The sequence below is a fragment of the Chroicocephalus ridibundus genome, chromosome 16 (genome assembly GCF_963924245.1).
Source record: "Chroicocephalus ridibundus chromosome 16, bChrRid1.1, whole genome shotgun sequence".
NCBI classification, from domain to species: Eukaryota; Metazoa; Chordata; class Aves; order Charadriiformes; family Laridae; genus Chroicocephalus; species Chroicocephalus ridibundus.
Genome location: NC_086299.1, coordinates 9,655,989 through 9,669,176, shown reverse-complemented (window position 1 = coordinate 9,669,176; position 13,188 = coordinate 9,655,989). Strand labels below are relative to the sequence as shown.

General features: G+C 52.3%; 1 protein-coding gene across 1 annotated transcript; it reads right to left on the bottom strand.

Moving 5' to 3' along the window:
- Positions 1–2,311: 2,311 nt before the first annotated feature.
- SDHB (succinate dehydrogenase complex iron sulfur subunit B) lies at positions 2,312–13,148 on the bottom strand. Its single transcript, XM_063353799.1, has 8 exons — positions 13,038–13,148; positions 11,291–11,418; positions 9,917–10,002; positions 7,703–7,839; positions 7,278–7,394; positions 4,920–5,021; positions 4,598–4,720; positions 2,312–2,537 (listed from the first exon to the last, which is right to left on the bottom strand). The coding sequence occupies exons 1-8, from the start codon at positions 13,110–13,112 to the stop codon at positions 2,460–2,462; spliced, it is 846 nt and encodes a 281-aa protein (XP_063209869.1). The 5' UTR covers positions 13,113–13,148; the 3' UTR covers positions 2,312–2,459.
- Positions 13,149–13,188: the final 40 nt, after the last annotated feature.

Sequence of the window (13,188 nt, the reverse complement as noted above, 5' to 3'; positions counted from 1 at the left end):
AGATTCTGCCCCAAAAAAGGGCTTTGTACCCCCAAAACTTGTAAAGAAACGCACTGGGCTGTGCCCCCCCAAAGGGCTTTGCACCCCCACATCTTGTAAGGAAATGCATGGGGCTCTTCCCCCCCAAAATGGGCTTTGCACCCCCAAAATTTGTAAGGAAACCGCAGGGGGCCCTGCCCCAAAAAAGGGCTTTGCACCCCCGAAACTTGTAAGAAAACGCACCGGACTGCGCCCCCAAAAATGGCCTTGAACCCCCAAAATTTGGAAGAAAACACACCAGGCTGTGGCCCCCAAAAGCGATTTGCACCCCCACATCTTGTAAGGAAACACATGGGGCTCTGCCCCCCCAAAAGGGCTTTGCACCCCCACATCTTGCAAGGAAAGGCGCCAGGTTTCACCCCCCAAAAAAAAAAAAGGGCTTTGCACCCCCGAAACTTGCAAGGAAAAGCACCAGGCTGTGCCCCCCAAAAGGGCTTTGCACCCCCCACATTTTGCAAGGAAATGCGGGGGGTTCTGCCCCCCCCAAAGGAGCTCTTTGCCCTCATGGCAGGGGGGTGGGGGACACAGCACCCACACTCCTGCTGCAGCGGGGCTCCCCCCCCCGGGGAAGTCGCAGTGTGGGGGATGTTGAGGCCAATAACGAGGCGCAGCCCCCAAAAAACACCCGGCGCAGACCCCTCCGGCCACCCCTGGGCTTTTGGGTGCCCCAGTCGCTGCCAAACTGCTGCCCACCACCCCCGCGGCCAAAAAATAAAATAAATAAATAAATAAAAAAATATCACTTCCCCCCCCCGTACGCATCTTCACACACGGGAGTTTGGGTTCCTTTCCCAGGAAGGGACATAAAAGTCCGTGTTTTCTTTGGATGCGCCTCAGGCAGAGCCTTGCGCTTCCTCCCCCAAACCAAAGGTGAAGCGGATTTTGGGAATCAGAACAGAAAAACCTCGACCAGCGTTTCCATCCAACCCAGCAACGAGGCAAAAACCAGTTCGTTTGTGCTCAAAAAGCCCCCACGCCAACTAAAGAGAAGGGAATAGCGGGAGACGAGGCGGGTCGCAAAGCTCTCTTCATCCCAGCTGTGGATGGGAATCCCTTGGATTTAAGCGGGGAGGTGAGATTACGGAGCACGAGGATGCAATAGATACACAAATATCGCTATCACAGGACTGAAAACGCGTCCCCGCTCCCTAACATCAGCAGCGGGGTCTTCCCTATCCCTTCCCCTTCCCTTCCCGGGACGGACGCTCACCCGTCCTCAGCCACAGCTCACTCGACGCACCGAAAATAGGGGCAGTAACAGCCCAACGCACGTGGATTTTTCAGGGTAAAATCCCCGACCTACGGCAGCCTGTCCTACATCAGCTCTGGGGAACGAAGCCGTTAGCTCCAGGAAAAGAAAGCAGCGTTTCTGCGAGTGAAAATTAAGACGGCAACGTCCGCTTGGCTTCTCGAGACAGCCACAAGGCTCCCTTACTGCAGGAGAGAGAAATAAATGGGGGAAAAAACCAAAACACCAAAAAACAGAGTCATTTTCGGGGCAAGTCTTTCCTGAGCCGTACGTGGCTCTTTGTACCACCTCGATCTTCATTCGCCGCCCACTGGCAGCACCCTGGCTGCTACACCAGGTCTCGGAAGCAGCGTCACGGTATTTCTAGAAGTTTTTACTACATCTAGACAAAAAAGAAATAAAAAAAAAAAAAATAATAAATCTATCACGCAGCAAAACAGAAAGCGCTTCCTTTCTCTCCGGCCCCCTGAAGCTGCAAGCAAGCAACAACCTCCATCACAAGCTCGAGAAATCTGGAGCTAAAAACCACTCGTGCCAAAGCAAGAGACGGATTGAACCCTGGTTCTGACCAATCTCTTCTACTTTAGGACCCGAAATAAGAATGAGCAGCCCAGCAGCGGCAAGACACCCCTCTCCGGGTGGCACCGCCACCGGTATTTTGCCACACGCCGGCGCCCTGTGAGCTCCGGGTCCTCACCGAGGAGCCCAGGGGATTTCGGAACAGGGCGAGATTCTTCCAACATTCCCCTTTCCCAGCCGCTTCCATCTGTTTTCTCGCCAATGGCCACGGGGCTCATTGCTCGCAGGTCTCTTCCCACGCACGCATTCGCTTCACAGACGTGGGATCAAGGTCCCTACGGGAATTTTCTGTCTCCCTTCATCTCCCCTCGCTTTCAAATCCTCCATCCCACCGCAGGGTCGCCGAGGTGACCCCAGCTGCTCCCACACTCAAAACCCCAAAGGTCTGGGCTCCTACGACAGCAGCGGAGGCATCAATTCAATATTGTTAATAAATAACAACTCTTATTTGTTCTTTACAGTATTTATTGTACGTGCAAACCTGTGGGAGAAACACCAAACTCCCCGCTGGAACCTTCTCTTCCTAAATCAGGTAGAAATTACTTTCAGGTAAAGCATGTTGGTGTGTTACACTTCCAGTTAGGGAACAGCGTTACGCAGCGGTCGCCTTCTGTTTGTAGGTTGCCATCATCTTTTTGATCTCGGCAATTGCTTTGCCGGGGTTCAAACCCTAAAAAAGAAGAAGTTTTAGTTAGCTTTTCGGGAAATCAGCACGTTAAGAGCGTCCACCCCGCGTCGCCCCCACGAAAGTCACAGCGAACTCACAAATACGCTGCTGCTTGTAAAAATAGCTGGCAAAGGAGACCCTTTTTTTTTCCTAAAAGCTGGAGTCCAGCCTAATATTTCAAACGAGGAGGTTGCGGGATAGCGAGGGCCAGCTCTCAACAGCATTACGGTGCAATATATGCTCTAATAACCCTGGCTTAAGGTGGTGCTGACGCAGGTTTGCTGCGTTCCGGCCTCAATTTACAAGGGAAGAGCGAGGCAGGCCGGAGAAAAGCCGCAGCGCTGGGAGCTCACCTCCTCTACCCGGGGGCCAAACCAGCAGCACCTCCCAGTGCTGGAAGAAAAACGCTCATTTGACTCTGCAGGACTGGTTTTAATCGGCAACGCGAGGATCAAAGAGAAGAACGAGCGGCTGAGGGATAGGAACTGTTAATAAAGCTCAAGCAGGACTGAATTCAACGCTTTTATGGGTGTTAGGAGACGATTTCTGGAGGCAGGAAACTGCTCGACAAAAGCTGGATAGTGACAGTACAAGAGATATGGGGTTTGGTGGGTTTTTGGGTTTTTTTTTTCCCTCCTTGCCTGAAATAAAAAAAAAAAAAAGCTGCGTATTGGAGGACACCAAGTCACAAGATGGAAGTGCTCCTCGCACAAAAGCCAGCTAAGCTTTCCAAAGGTTTTTCTACACTACGGGCACATGTCACGCTGCCAAGGCCCTTAATCTTGCAGCACAGCTAGCAAACCAAGCATGCCTAATCTCCAAACGAGAGGTGGGGTTTGGGGGGGGAACACGACTGCCCTGCTGCAGGGTTGCGATCACAGCCGCAGCACGGCGGGACGGAGGAGAACGTGCAGGAAATGACCCCGGCGCGCAGCTCACCGCGCGGCCTTTCAGGGCCGACAGAGACGACAGCCGGGATCAGAGCACGTGAGCGGAAACGCGTTATTAACCATCAAGGTGTCGCAAATCCGACAGACCGAGCCTCAGCGTGCCACTTCCCCGCACGACGCGCATTCCTGCGCGCGGCCAGCTCTGCAAGTTCAACCCTCACCTCCAGCTGAACCGCGGCTGACACCAGATCACGAGCTAGCTCCCTATACAAAGGCGGAATTATCTGTAGCCAGTGAATCACTTTAGTAAAATAAAACCACAAAAATGCAGCATGCGGCGCTCCTGACCGACATCCGTCAACCCCAGATCTCTAGGATCTCATTTTTCCCCCCGCAATCTGCGACCCACTCAAACGTTTGCCTTCACATTGCTTTACAGCTCAAGAAGAATTACTCCCCCCCCCCGCCAGGTGCAAGCAAAGGCTGGCCCGAAAACAGCCCAGGCTGGCAGGAAAGCAAAACCTGATAATCCGCCCAACAACAGGCACAAGGGCATCGCAAGATGAGGAAGAGGCATGTTTCGATTTGGGAAAAGCTTGCTCGGTTCTCCGAAGAAATGCCAGAGAGACCAGACCATCTGGAAAATGCCCTGAGAGGAGGAGGTCAGCATAAAACACATCCTCCAAAAAAAAAACCAAACTTGACATAGTTTTCTCCGTTACAAAAGCGGCACGATACGTCAGGGATAGGTGCTACCGTCGGGAGCTTAAGGTTGCGCGGTGCGGGGGTTAAGCGCATTATTCACAAGGCTCAGGCTGCTGATCGGACGACGTGGGACAAACTTCCCCCGCACCCTTTCTGGCAGCGTCCCTTGCACGACCAGCGCCCTACTGTCACGTTCCTAAATCTTGGAACCTGACCGGCTCTCAAAGTCCCAGCCTTGCTCACGAGGAAGAGATGTTCCCGCGATGCCGGGCTTTGCCACGTCCTCTCGTACGGTCACTAGCACAAGCGCGACTGCTGGTAGCTCACCGTGTTTCAAAAAGCTGAACAAGCCAAGGCGAGCTCGAGGAAAACAAAAGCCTAAGCGGGTATTTTCCTCTCGGTTTCAAACAGGGTGCTTGGAAACGAGCCAGCAACCCCAGAAGGGACAAACAGAGGACGCACACGTACCTTCGGGCAAGTCCTTGTGCAGTTCATGATAGTGTGACAACGGTAGAGAGAAAACGGGTCTTGAAGCTGCGCCAGGCGTTCCTCTGTGTAGTCATCTCTGGAGTCAATCATCCAGCGATAGGCCTGCAAGTCAGTGGCATTTGACACCCCAAACGCTTCTTCGAGGTGTTGTAATCAGGGTGAGATTTTCAAAGCAACACCTAACTCAAGAATTTTGGTCCAGGATCTGGACTGCCTAATACCATCCCACCCGCGCTCGCCAACCGCTTGTAGCTGGGGGAGTCCCTCAGGATCGCACGCGACAAATGGGATCCGGCCTTACCTGCATCAGGACCGCAGGACCCAAGTACTTGTCCCCGTTCCACCAGTAACTGGGACAGCTGGTGCTGCAGCAGGCGCAGAGGATGCACTCGTAGAGTCCGTCCTGCATGGGGGTGGGAGACCACAGTCAAACCACTCCAGAAACCCGTGACGAAGCCTTTTTTCGAAAAGGGGATTTACATGAGCACGTGCCCCCATCACCACCTTCCCCTCTAGTGACTTGCCGCAACAGAGCGGCTCCGAAAACCTTACACCGAAGAAGTGCTGCCAGAAGAAAGCAATTCCTACGCACCCGTCCTCTGAAACAAGACGCTTGCAATCCACCCAATTCCATCACTATAATAAACTAGGGTTTTTTTGGTGCAAAACGGGAGGAAAAAAGCATTAAACTAAAGAAAAATGTGGAAATTGCTTGATGTTGCCACCTTCTTTCCTCCCAGCCTGTCCCAGTAAGTAGGAAAGGAGGAGATACGTAACCAATTAACAATTTAAGGCCGTGCTACAGAAGAGAAGAAAGAGCAAAGTCTGTCCGACGGTCTACAGGAGAAGCCCTCAGAGTTTCAAGCACCTGCAGCATGGGAACGCTGTGAAATCTTTGGCCGTTTCGCCTTTTTTTAGAGAGATGAAGGTGTTTTTATTTCAGGCGCTGAAGAAAAGAAAGGTAGACCCACACAGAAGTGAGACTGGGCAGAAGACAGGGGAGCAGAGGGTCTCCCAAGCCTCCTAAGTAGCCCAGTCAACCCCCCAGGCTGAGAGACAGCGTCCAGTCTGGCTTCATTTATGTATTTGGAAGTTCTTTTGGGACAAAGGTCTCATTAAATTTAGTTTAGAAAGATACCCGGTGCCACAACTCCTGCGAGCTTGTAACAAGTCTACTGCGTTAGTCTTTTGGAAAGACTTGCCAAAGCTGGGTAAGTCAGAGTTACCTTCTCGCTCTGAATTTGACTTTTTTTTCTAATTGTAACACTTCTAACGACTGACCGCTTAAAGAAATAGGCGGGAGTTTTTCAGCTGACGCTGCATTCAAGTCTCTCCTGCACTCAGGCCGTTCTCAAAGCCAGGAAAACTTCAACAATGAGATAAAAGCAAATTTACTAGTTGTGGGAAAGATTCAGGCATCTCTTGCAGTCGCTTTTAGGTTTGCTCATTTCTACTCGAACGAGAAAGTGAGTTCAAGGATGCCACTGTATGAAACCCATGTGAAGGGAGAGTCCCTTTAGTCCTTGCACACGGATCAGATAACATTAGGAAGCTGTGCAGGAGAACGAACTGTGGCCCTTGGCCAGGGGTTCTTTCAGGCTAAAATCCTGCTGGTTTTAAGGTGTCACAGCGCCAGTCGCACGGAGCTGCCGACACCTCGGGCTCGCCTGTTCATCGGCATTTAACTTCACAGCAAACACACATAATGGAAAGCTTTCAAAGATCACGGCAGAGGATGAGGCTGCAGCTCACAGGTTTTCACTGAATCCCCTCGGAACACCCTTCCTCTTTGCTCTTCACGTTCACCTCTCTCTCACCGCTTGCCCAAATCCAGGCTGCCTGCCCACTTTGTGCCCAACTCGGTGACGGCACGGCAGCAACCATTCACAGCCGAGCACTGACAGGCTGAGCTTTGAACTGGGAAGTGAGTGATGGATCCACTGAGACAGGTCAGAGGCAAAAGAGAAACCGCTGATTTAATCGTACTTACTGCAGCAGCCAAGGAAATCCAGAAGGACTTACCTGCACTATAAACTTTAAAGAGCTATTATCTCCCAGCTGTTCAAATAGTTTCGCAGATAACCTTTAGTTTTACGCGGAAACTTCAGACCAACCCATTATATCCCCACAAAATCCCCTCAAAATAACACAGTGCTCAAGACAGAAATCCAAAGACTTGCACTAACACATCATGCTCGCGTCTCCACATCCAAAAGGGTTTCGCTTTTGCCACTAATTTTTAAGGCTGTAAAACTCGGCAAGCAGCGACAGGAGAGCGTTGCTTAGCGTGCTGCAGCTAGGCGAGGCAGACAGCGCTGAGCCTGACACCCCGCGCGCTGGCATAAACTCCAGTGCCTTATCTCCGCTGGAACTTTACAAGCCTGCAGCCTTCACGATGTTTTTACAAACGCACCCAGTTTCGCAGCGCAGACAGCGAGATCAGAGGCCCCATCGCAACCGCGACTGCATTTCATTAGCATACGTTACCCCTAGCAATGCAGGCATGCCGTGACACTGCATTTCAGGGAGCAGATTCCACCCCACGTCGGGTTTTGCACCAGACAGCTTTGTCATTAAAGGAGCTAGAAGCTACCGCAGGTTAATGTTTAACCCTGGTCTTATCTGGAAGGGATTTCAATGGTAGAAAAGAAGCAGTAACCAGTTTCTGACGGTCTTCTATGGACTGCAGGTACTGCTCCTTGCCCTGTTTCGACTCATCCTTCTTCTTCAGGTAAGGCTCGATGGATTTGTACTGCGCATAGAAGTTACTCAAGTCCTAGGAGTCAAAAGGCAAAGAGGTCACGTTTAGTACGGTGAACTGATGCACGAGAGACTGAACAGCTGCTACCACTCCAAGAGAAGGCGGCATTTTGTACCTCAACCAGCCACATTCCTCCAAACAAGGACAGATTTAGTCACTGCTGTGAAGCTCAGACCCACCCAAGCCAGAAAACACCAGCAGGACACGTGAATTGTGAGACCTGATCTTCTCAGCACCTCTCAGTGTTATCCCTTCCAGCCCAACCTGAACCCCACGCTGCCTGGAACGGTGTCACCCTTGGTCACGAGCTGACAGATACTCACCGGAACAAGGTCCTTCACCACATACATGTGGGGGAGAGGGTAGATTTTAGTGATCTTGTTGAGATCGGGGTCAATTCTTTTGATACAGGCCAGCGTGTTCCCGCCAGCAATGTTCATAGCACAAGAGCCACAGATGCCTGTGTGGGAGAGAAAGAATAAAGCATTAGATATTTACCCTCTTATCCTACTTGAGGAAGATCCTCTTGGCCCCAAACATGCCCTTGGGTTGTCTTCGAGAAAGTCTGTACGTGACAAGGAAAACGCCAGAAGTTGCCATTGGGCCAAACACGTTGCTATTTAAATAAAGAACAAACACAGGAGTCACTTTCATTAAAGCCTAAACACATTCTCAGCGTTGGAACTTTCTTCCACAGGCAGAAAAAGCTTGGACACTTCATCCCTTTCGCATCATTCATTAGTTTGACATGCTACTTAGGGTGGGGAAAACAGTCAGCTTTGTTCCCAAGTTTGAAGCACAAGCTCGTATTGATGCCAAGCAACTAACGCTAAGATTATAACACGGGAACCAGTCGCATCGCCCATCAGCCCTGCAGTTACAGTCAAAAGCAGCCCTGAAGGTCAGGAACATAAAACGAAGTCTCTAAGACAGAAGCTTCTTTCTGTGCCTTTGCAGCAGGGTAGAGTGGTGCCATAAACGACATTCCTTAACTCCCGAAGGTGAGAGGACAGACACTCTCCAGAACAAACAGCATATAAATAGCTTAACAAATGGATTAAATGACACCGCTAATGATCTCCCAGTAATAAAAGGATCAGATGTAGCCCAGGAAAGGCCAAGGTTTACAAGAAAAACCAGCGCAGAACCGTCACAGATACTGCTCAGGTCAGGAGCTCGGGTATCCAATTCCGACTGGTGCTTAAGACATCACGTTAGAAAGAAGACAAATGTTGAAAGGGCAGAACTCGAATTTCAGAGGATTTGACACATATCAATTGATATGAGTCAGAGAAATGCCACCGCTCCTCACACTGACGAGCCAGTCCGCCTCAGCGCCTGACGCACTGGCCTTCCCCTCGCTGCCAGACAAAAGGCTGGCACTTCAACAAGGTTATTCCTCCCACTCGAGAAATGGTTGCGAGCATTTTCCAGTCAACTGGAGAGGGAACCAGGACTGCAGACACAGGCCCACGAGCACGCAACAGGAACGCGTGATCAGGATTTTTGGGTTTCTTTGGCCGCCCCCCACCCCACCCCCGGTAAAAAAGGGTCAAGATTGAACCAGCCCAGCTTGAAAATCTGTCTTCAGGTTCCCAAAGAAAAGTATTCAGGGCAATTCATTCCAGTTGCTTGGGAACAGTGTCGGCTATCTAAATATCAGACACTGAGAACAACCACGCTGCATGAAATTCCTCCATGCAGATTCTACAGGAAACGGCCGCATTAAAGCGTGCTTTTCATTTCGATCCAAGTCAAAACATCTTTAGGCATCAACTGCACCTGAAATTCTCCCTACTTGCAAACCCACCTAATTAAATCAAAAGTCATGCCATAAAGGCGTCCTCCCTTTCCGCATCTCCGCAACTATCATTTTAAGCTCGGCACTCCGACATTACCCACGAATTAGGATTTTTTTTTTTTTTTTTTTTTTTTTTACGGGGAAAGTCAACTGGACAGGTAAGTTTTAATGCAGTTAAACAGACATGCTCATCTGTACCTGTACGAGAACCAGCCCGTCGCTCTGCAATGTCACACCACCAGATGGCCTTTTCCTCGATCAATCATTTAGCTTAGTCAAAGAGCCAAAAAAAAGATTCCTGAAGCTATTCCTAGAAGTCATAAGTAGTCTTCCAGTTACACCCTTTCTTATTTCCGCAGCAGCACTAGATAAAGCAGCCCCTACAATTCGTTCCCATTCATGTCTGCCCCCTCAATTTTGCTGTTGTAATCTCTCTTGCTGGATTTCCCTACGCTGCCTGTCACTGGAGGGCAGCAAGATGAGCAAGATTAGGACAGAAACAGGAAGGACTGGGGCTGTTTAAGCTGCTCATAGCTCAATGTTGCGCGATTACGCCCTGTGAATACGAGCTTTAACTTTACTCCTTGATTTATTGAGGTATTTCACAGGCAGCAGCTGGAAGGGGAGAGTGGTACATTGCCGTCTACCCTGACGTTTTCTCATGGTTACACGTACACTGTCAGCAACAGTCTTCAAGGACAATCTTCACTTTAGCAGGCTGGAAAATCCTTCTTACCTTCCCTGCAGGATCTGCGGAAGGTCAGAGTGGAGTCCAGCTCATTTTTGATCTTGATCAGAGCATCGAGCACCATAGGCCCACATCTAGAACAGAAAACAAAGCCGGTGAACCTGTATAATTCACCCCCAGCCCCTGATCTCTGGCACCCCAACTGAGCAGCACCTAAAATGACTTCGATCAATTACAATTAAAAATACACTTTTTTTGGCCAACCCCAGGCAAGAAGATAGAGATCTCTTGCAGCACCATAATCCATTCGCCTCAGCACACCCCAGGGTCAGGGTGGGAGAGAAGCTCTTTTATTTTGCTGATACCCTGAAGATTTGGCTCAGCTGGGGAGGGTTCAGCACGCACAGCTGAAAACAGAGCACCTTGCTACTGGTTCTCTCCTCTTGGGTCAGGTTTTAACAAGTCTGCCTGTCCTCATTAGTCACAAGAGGCAGTGCTGCGCACAAAAACCAAACAGTCTTGGGCAACTTATGTAATTTTATATATAGCAGACAAGGCAACACCCAGAAATGATTAACTGGTGTAAGTCGCACAAAAGTGTGAGTTCTCCTTCATGCCCTTCTTAAGTAGGGAGCTGCGTGGTTTCATATCTGAAGCTTTCAGAAAGGGCTCGAGGTGAATTCCTCTGGCAAGAGCACAGCAGCAACTAGAGCTGAGGGAAATCAAGACGCTCGTGCCCACGTGAAGGTTTCTGCACACAGAGAAGACTGCACCCCTCCGAAGTACGGAGAAGTAAGAGCTTTCTTGGTGATGGCGACACCAAAGCACGCAGGTGGTTACTAGGAGTAACTAAGCGTTAAGAAAACTATGAGAAGAGTCAAGAAAACAGCCTTCTCTTGGGTCTGCGATTGTGAGCTACACGTAAACGTTTCCTTTTGGTACATGCCCCCAAATTTACCATATAACTAAAGCTTATTAAAGCCACAAACACATTCAAGTATTCAACACAACTCAGGGACACAGGTAAAACCTCACAGAAGTCACAAAACAAAGGGACCATTTTACTCCCGACAGCTGTTGAGACACTGGCATTCAGGATAGTTTCATTTGCCACACTTAGCACTGACAGGTGAAGGAGGGGAAAATAAGCACAGTAAGATCTGCTTTATCAGGAAATAAAGCTGATCTCGCCTGTGCTGAGGACAAGGTGCTCTGTAACGCAGCTGAGGCACCACCTTCCTGAGGCATTCCAACAAGGTTTTAACAGTCCCTGAAGCTTAATGAGTCTGCTAACACCTTTAGCTGTCAGCTCAAGTGCTCCTCAACCACGTTCTGTTATCACTCGTCAGATAACCTCTGTGCACACGCAGCCCCAGCGCACCTGCCTGGCAGCAAAGCTTCTCCCTAATGGGCCCTACTCACTTATTCAAATCCACTTCGTATGTCTGCATGCGGGGCTTGTCCCCAGGCTTATCGGGATCCCATCTGTAGATGGCAAACTTCTTGAGACGGGGCGCTGCCGCAGCTGCTGTCTGAGCTCCTCGACACATCTGTATTCAAACAACAGCAAAACAGCCCTTAGGTCCCTTCGGGCGGCTTTTAGTTGAGCAATAAAATGACTTGAGGCCATGTGTTCCGGGTGAGAGCTGCAGGACCCATCGCTGCTTCATATTTGGGCGTTTGTACAGTTTTTGGAAAATCCTCCCAAGGATCTGTTGGAGCAGTACACCTGGGCCCAGGCAACCACCTCTGTCCTGGGGCTCCTTCCTCCACGAGGCAGAGGAGATAATCCCCGAACTAAAAAGGCAACCCACAGGTGCTCCTGCGGTGCCTGCGGACACTCTTTCCTTCACAGCCCTGAAAACTCTCCCTGCCCTCAGAAGCTCCCACCCTCAGAAGCTGGGCCACATCTTTACCCAGCTCCAGATCAACCAACCATTTCTCCCAGTATTCCCTCAGGAGCTTCTACCCGTCCCAGGCCACCTGACCCCCTACTCACCTCTCTCCAAATTGTCCCACATCCCTATTCCTCCTGTTCCCACATCTCTTCCCAACCCCTTTCTGGATCTCCTGCACCCCCCAGCCTCCTATCAATCTCTACCTTCTCCTAAACACATCCCAGACCCCTTCCTGCTCCTTTTTGCCCCCAGACCCTCCCCAGCATCCCCCTCACGCATCCTCTTGCCCCCCAAAACTCATCTCCCCTTCCCTTATCCACTCTGAACCTTCTTTCCATCCTGTACTGCACTCTGGACCCCCTCCTGCCCCCAAGCCCCTCTGCACCCCTTCCAGCTCCCTCCCAGCCCCCTCTGTCCCCCCTCCTGCCCCACAGCCCCCCCTCAGCCCCCTCTGCACCCCCTCTCCTGCCCCCCAGCTCCCTCCCAGGCCCCTCTGCACCCCCTCTCCTGCCCCCCAGCTCCCTCCCAGGCCCCTCTACACCCCCTCCCCTGCCCCCAGCTCCCTCCCACGACCCTCTGCACCCCCTCTCCTGCCCCCCAGCTCCCTCCCAGGCCCCTCTGCACCCTCTCTCCTGATCCCCAGCTCCCTCCCAGGCCCCTCTGCACCCCCTCTCCTGATCCCCAGCTCCCTCCCAGGCCCCTCTGCACCCCCTCCCCTGCCCCCAGCTCCCTCCCAGGACCCTCTGCACCCCCTCCTACCCTCCAGTTCCCTCCCAGACCCCTCTGCACCACCCCGCCACTCCCCAACTCCCTCCCAGGCCCCACTATCCCCCCTCCTGCCCCCCAGCTCCCGCCCAGGCCCCTCTGCACCTCCTCCCCCGCCCCCCAGCTCCCTCCCAGGCCCCTCTGTCCCCCCTCCTGCCCCTGAACTCCTTCCCAGGCCCCTCTGCACCCCTCTCCTCCTCCCCAGCTCCCTCCCAGAACCCTCTGCCTCCCTCCCTGCCCCCCAGCTCCCTCCCAGGCCCCTCTTTCCCCCCTCCTGCCCTCCCAGCTCCCTCCCAGGGCCCTTTGCAGACCGCTCTTGCTCCCCTGCTCCCACTGTTCGCGCCCACCCCAAACCCCACACAGCCCCTCCCACCCACCAGGCCCCCGCTATCTCAGCCCACCTCACCCCCCATCTCCCCACGAAGGCCTCAGCCCCTCGCACCACGCCTCCCCCGAGGGTCCCCCCCACCCGGCTGCCGGGCGCAGGGCGACCCCAGGCCCCTCACCGGCCGCGGGCAGGCCCGCAGGAGCCGGGCGGGGACGCCGCGCCTCAAGGAGACTCCCACCACGGCCGCCGCCATCTTGGCGTTGCGCAGTTCCGACCCCGCTCTCGCCCCGGAAGCGGAAGGAGCCCCCGCACGGCCAGGGAGGGAAGGC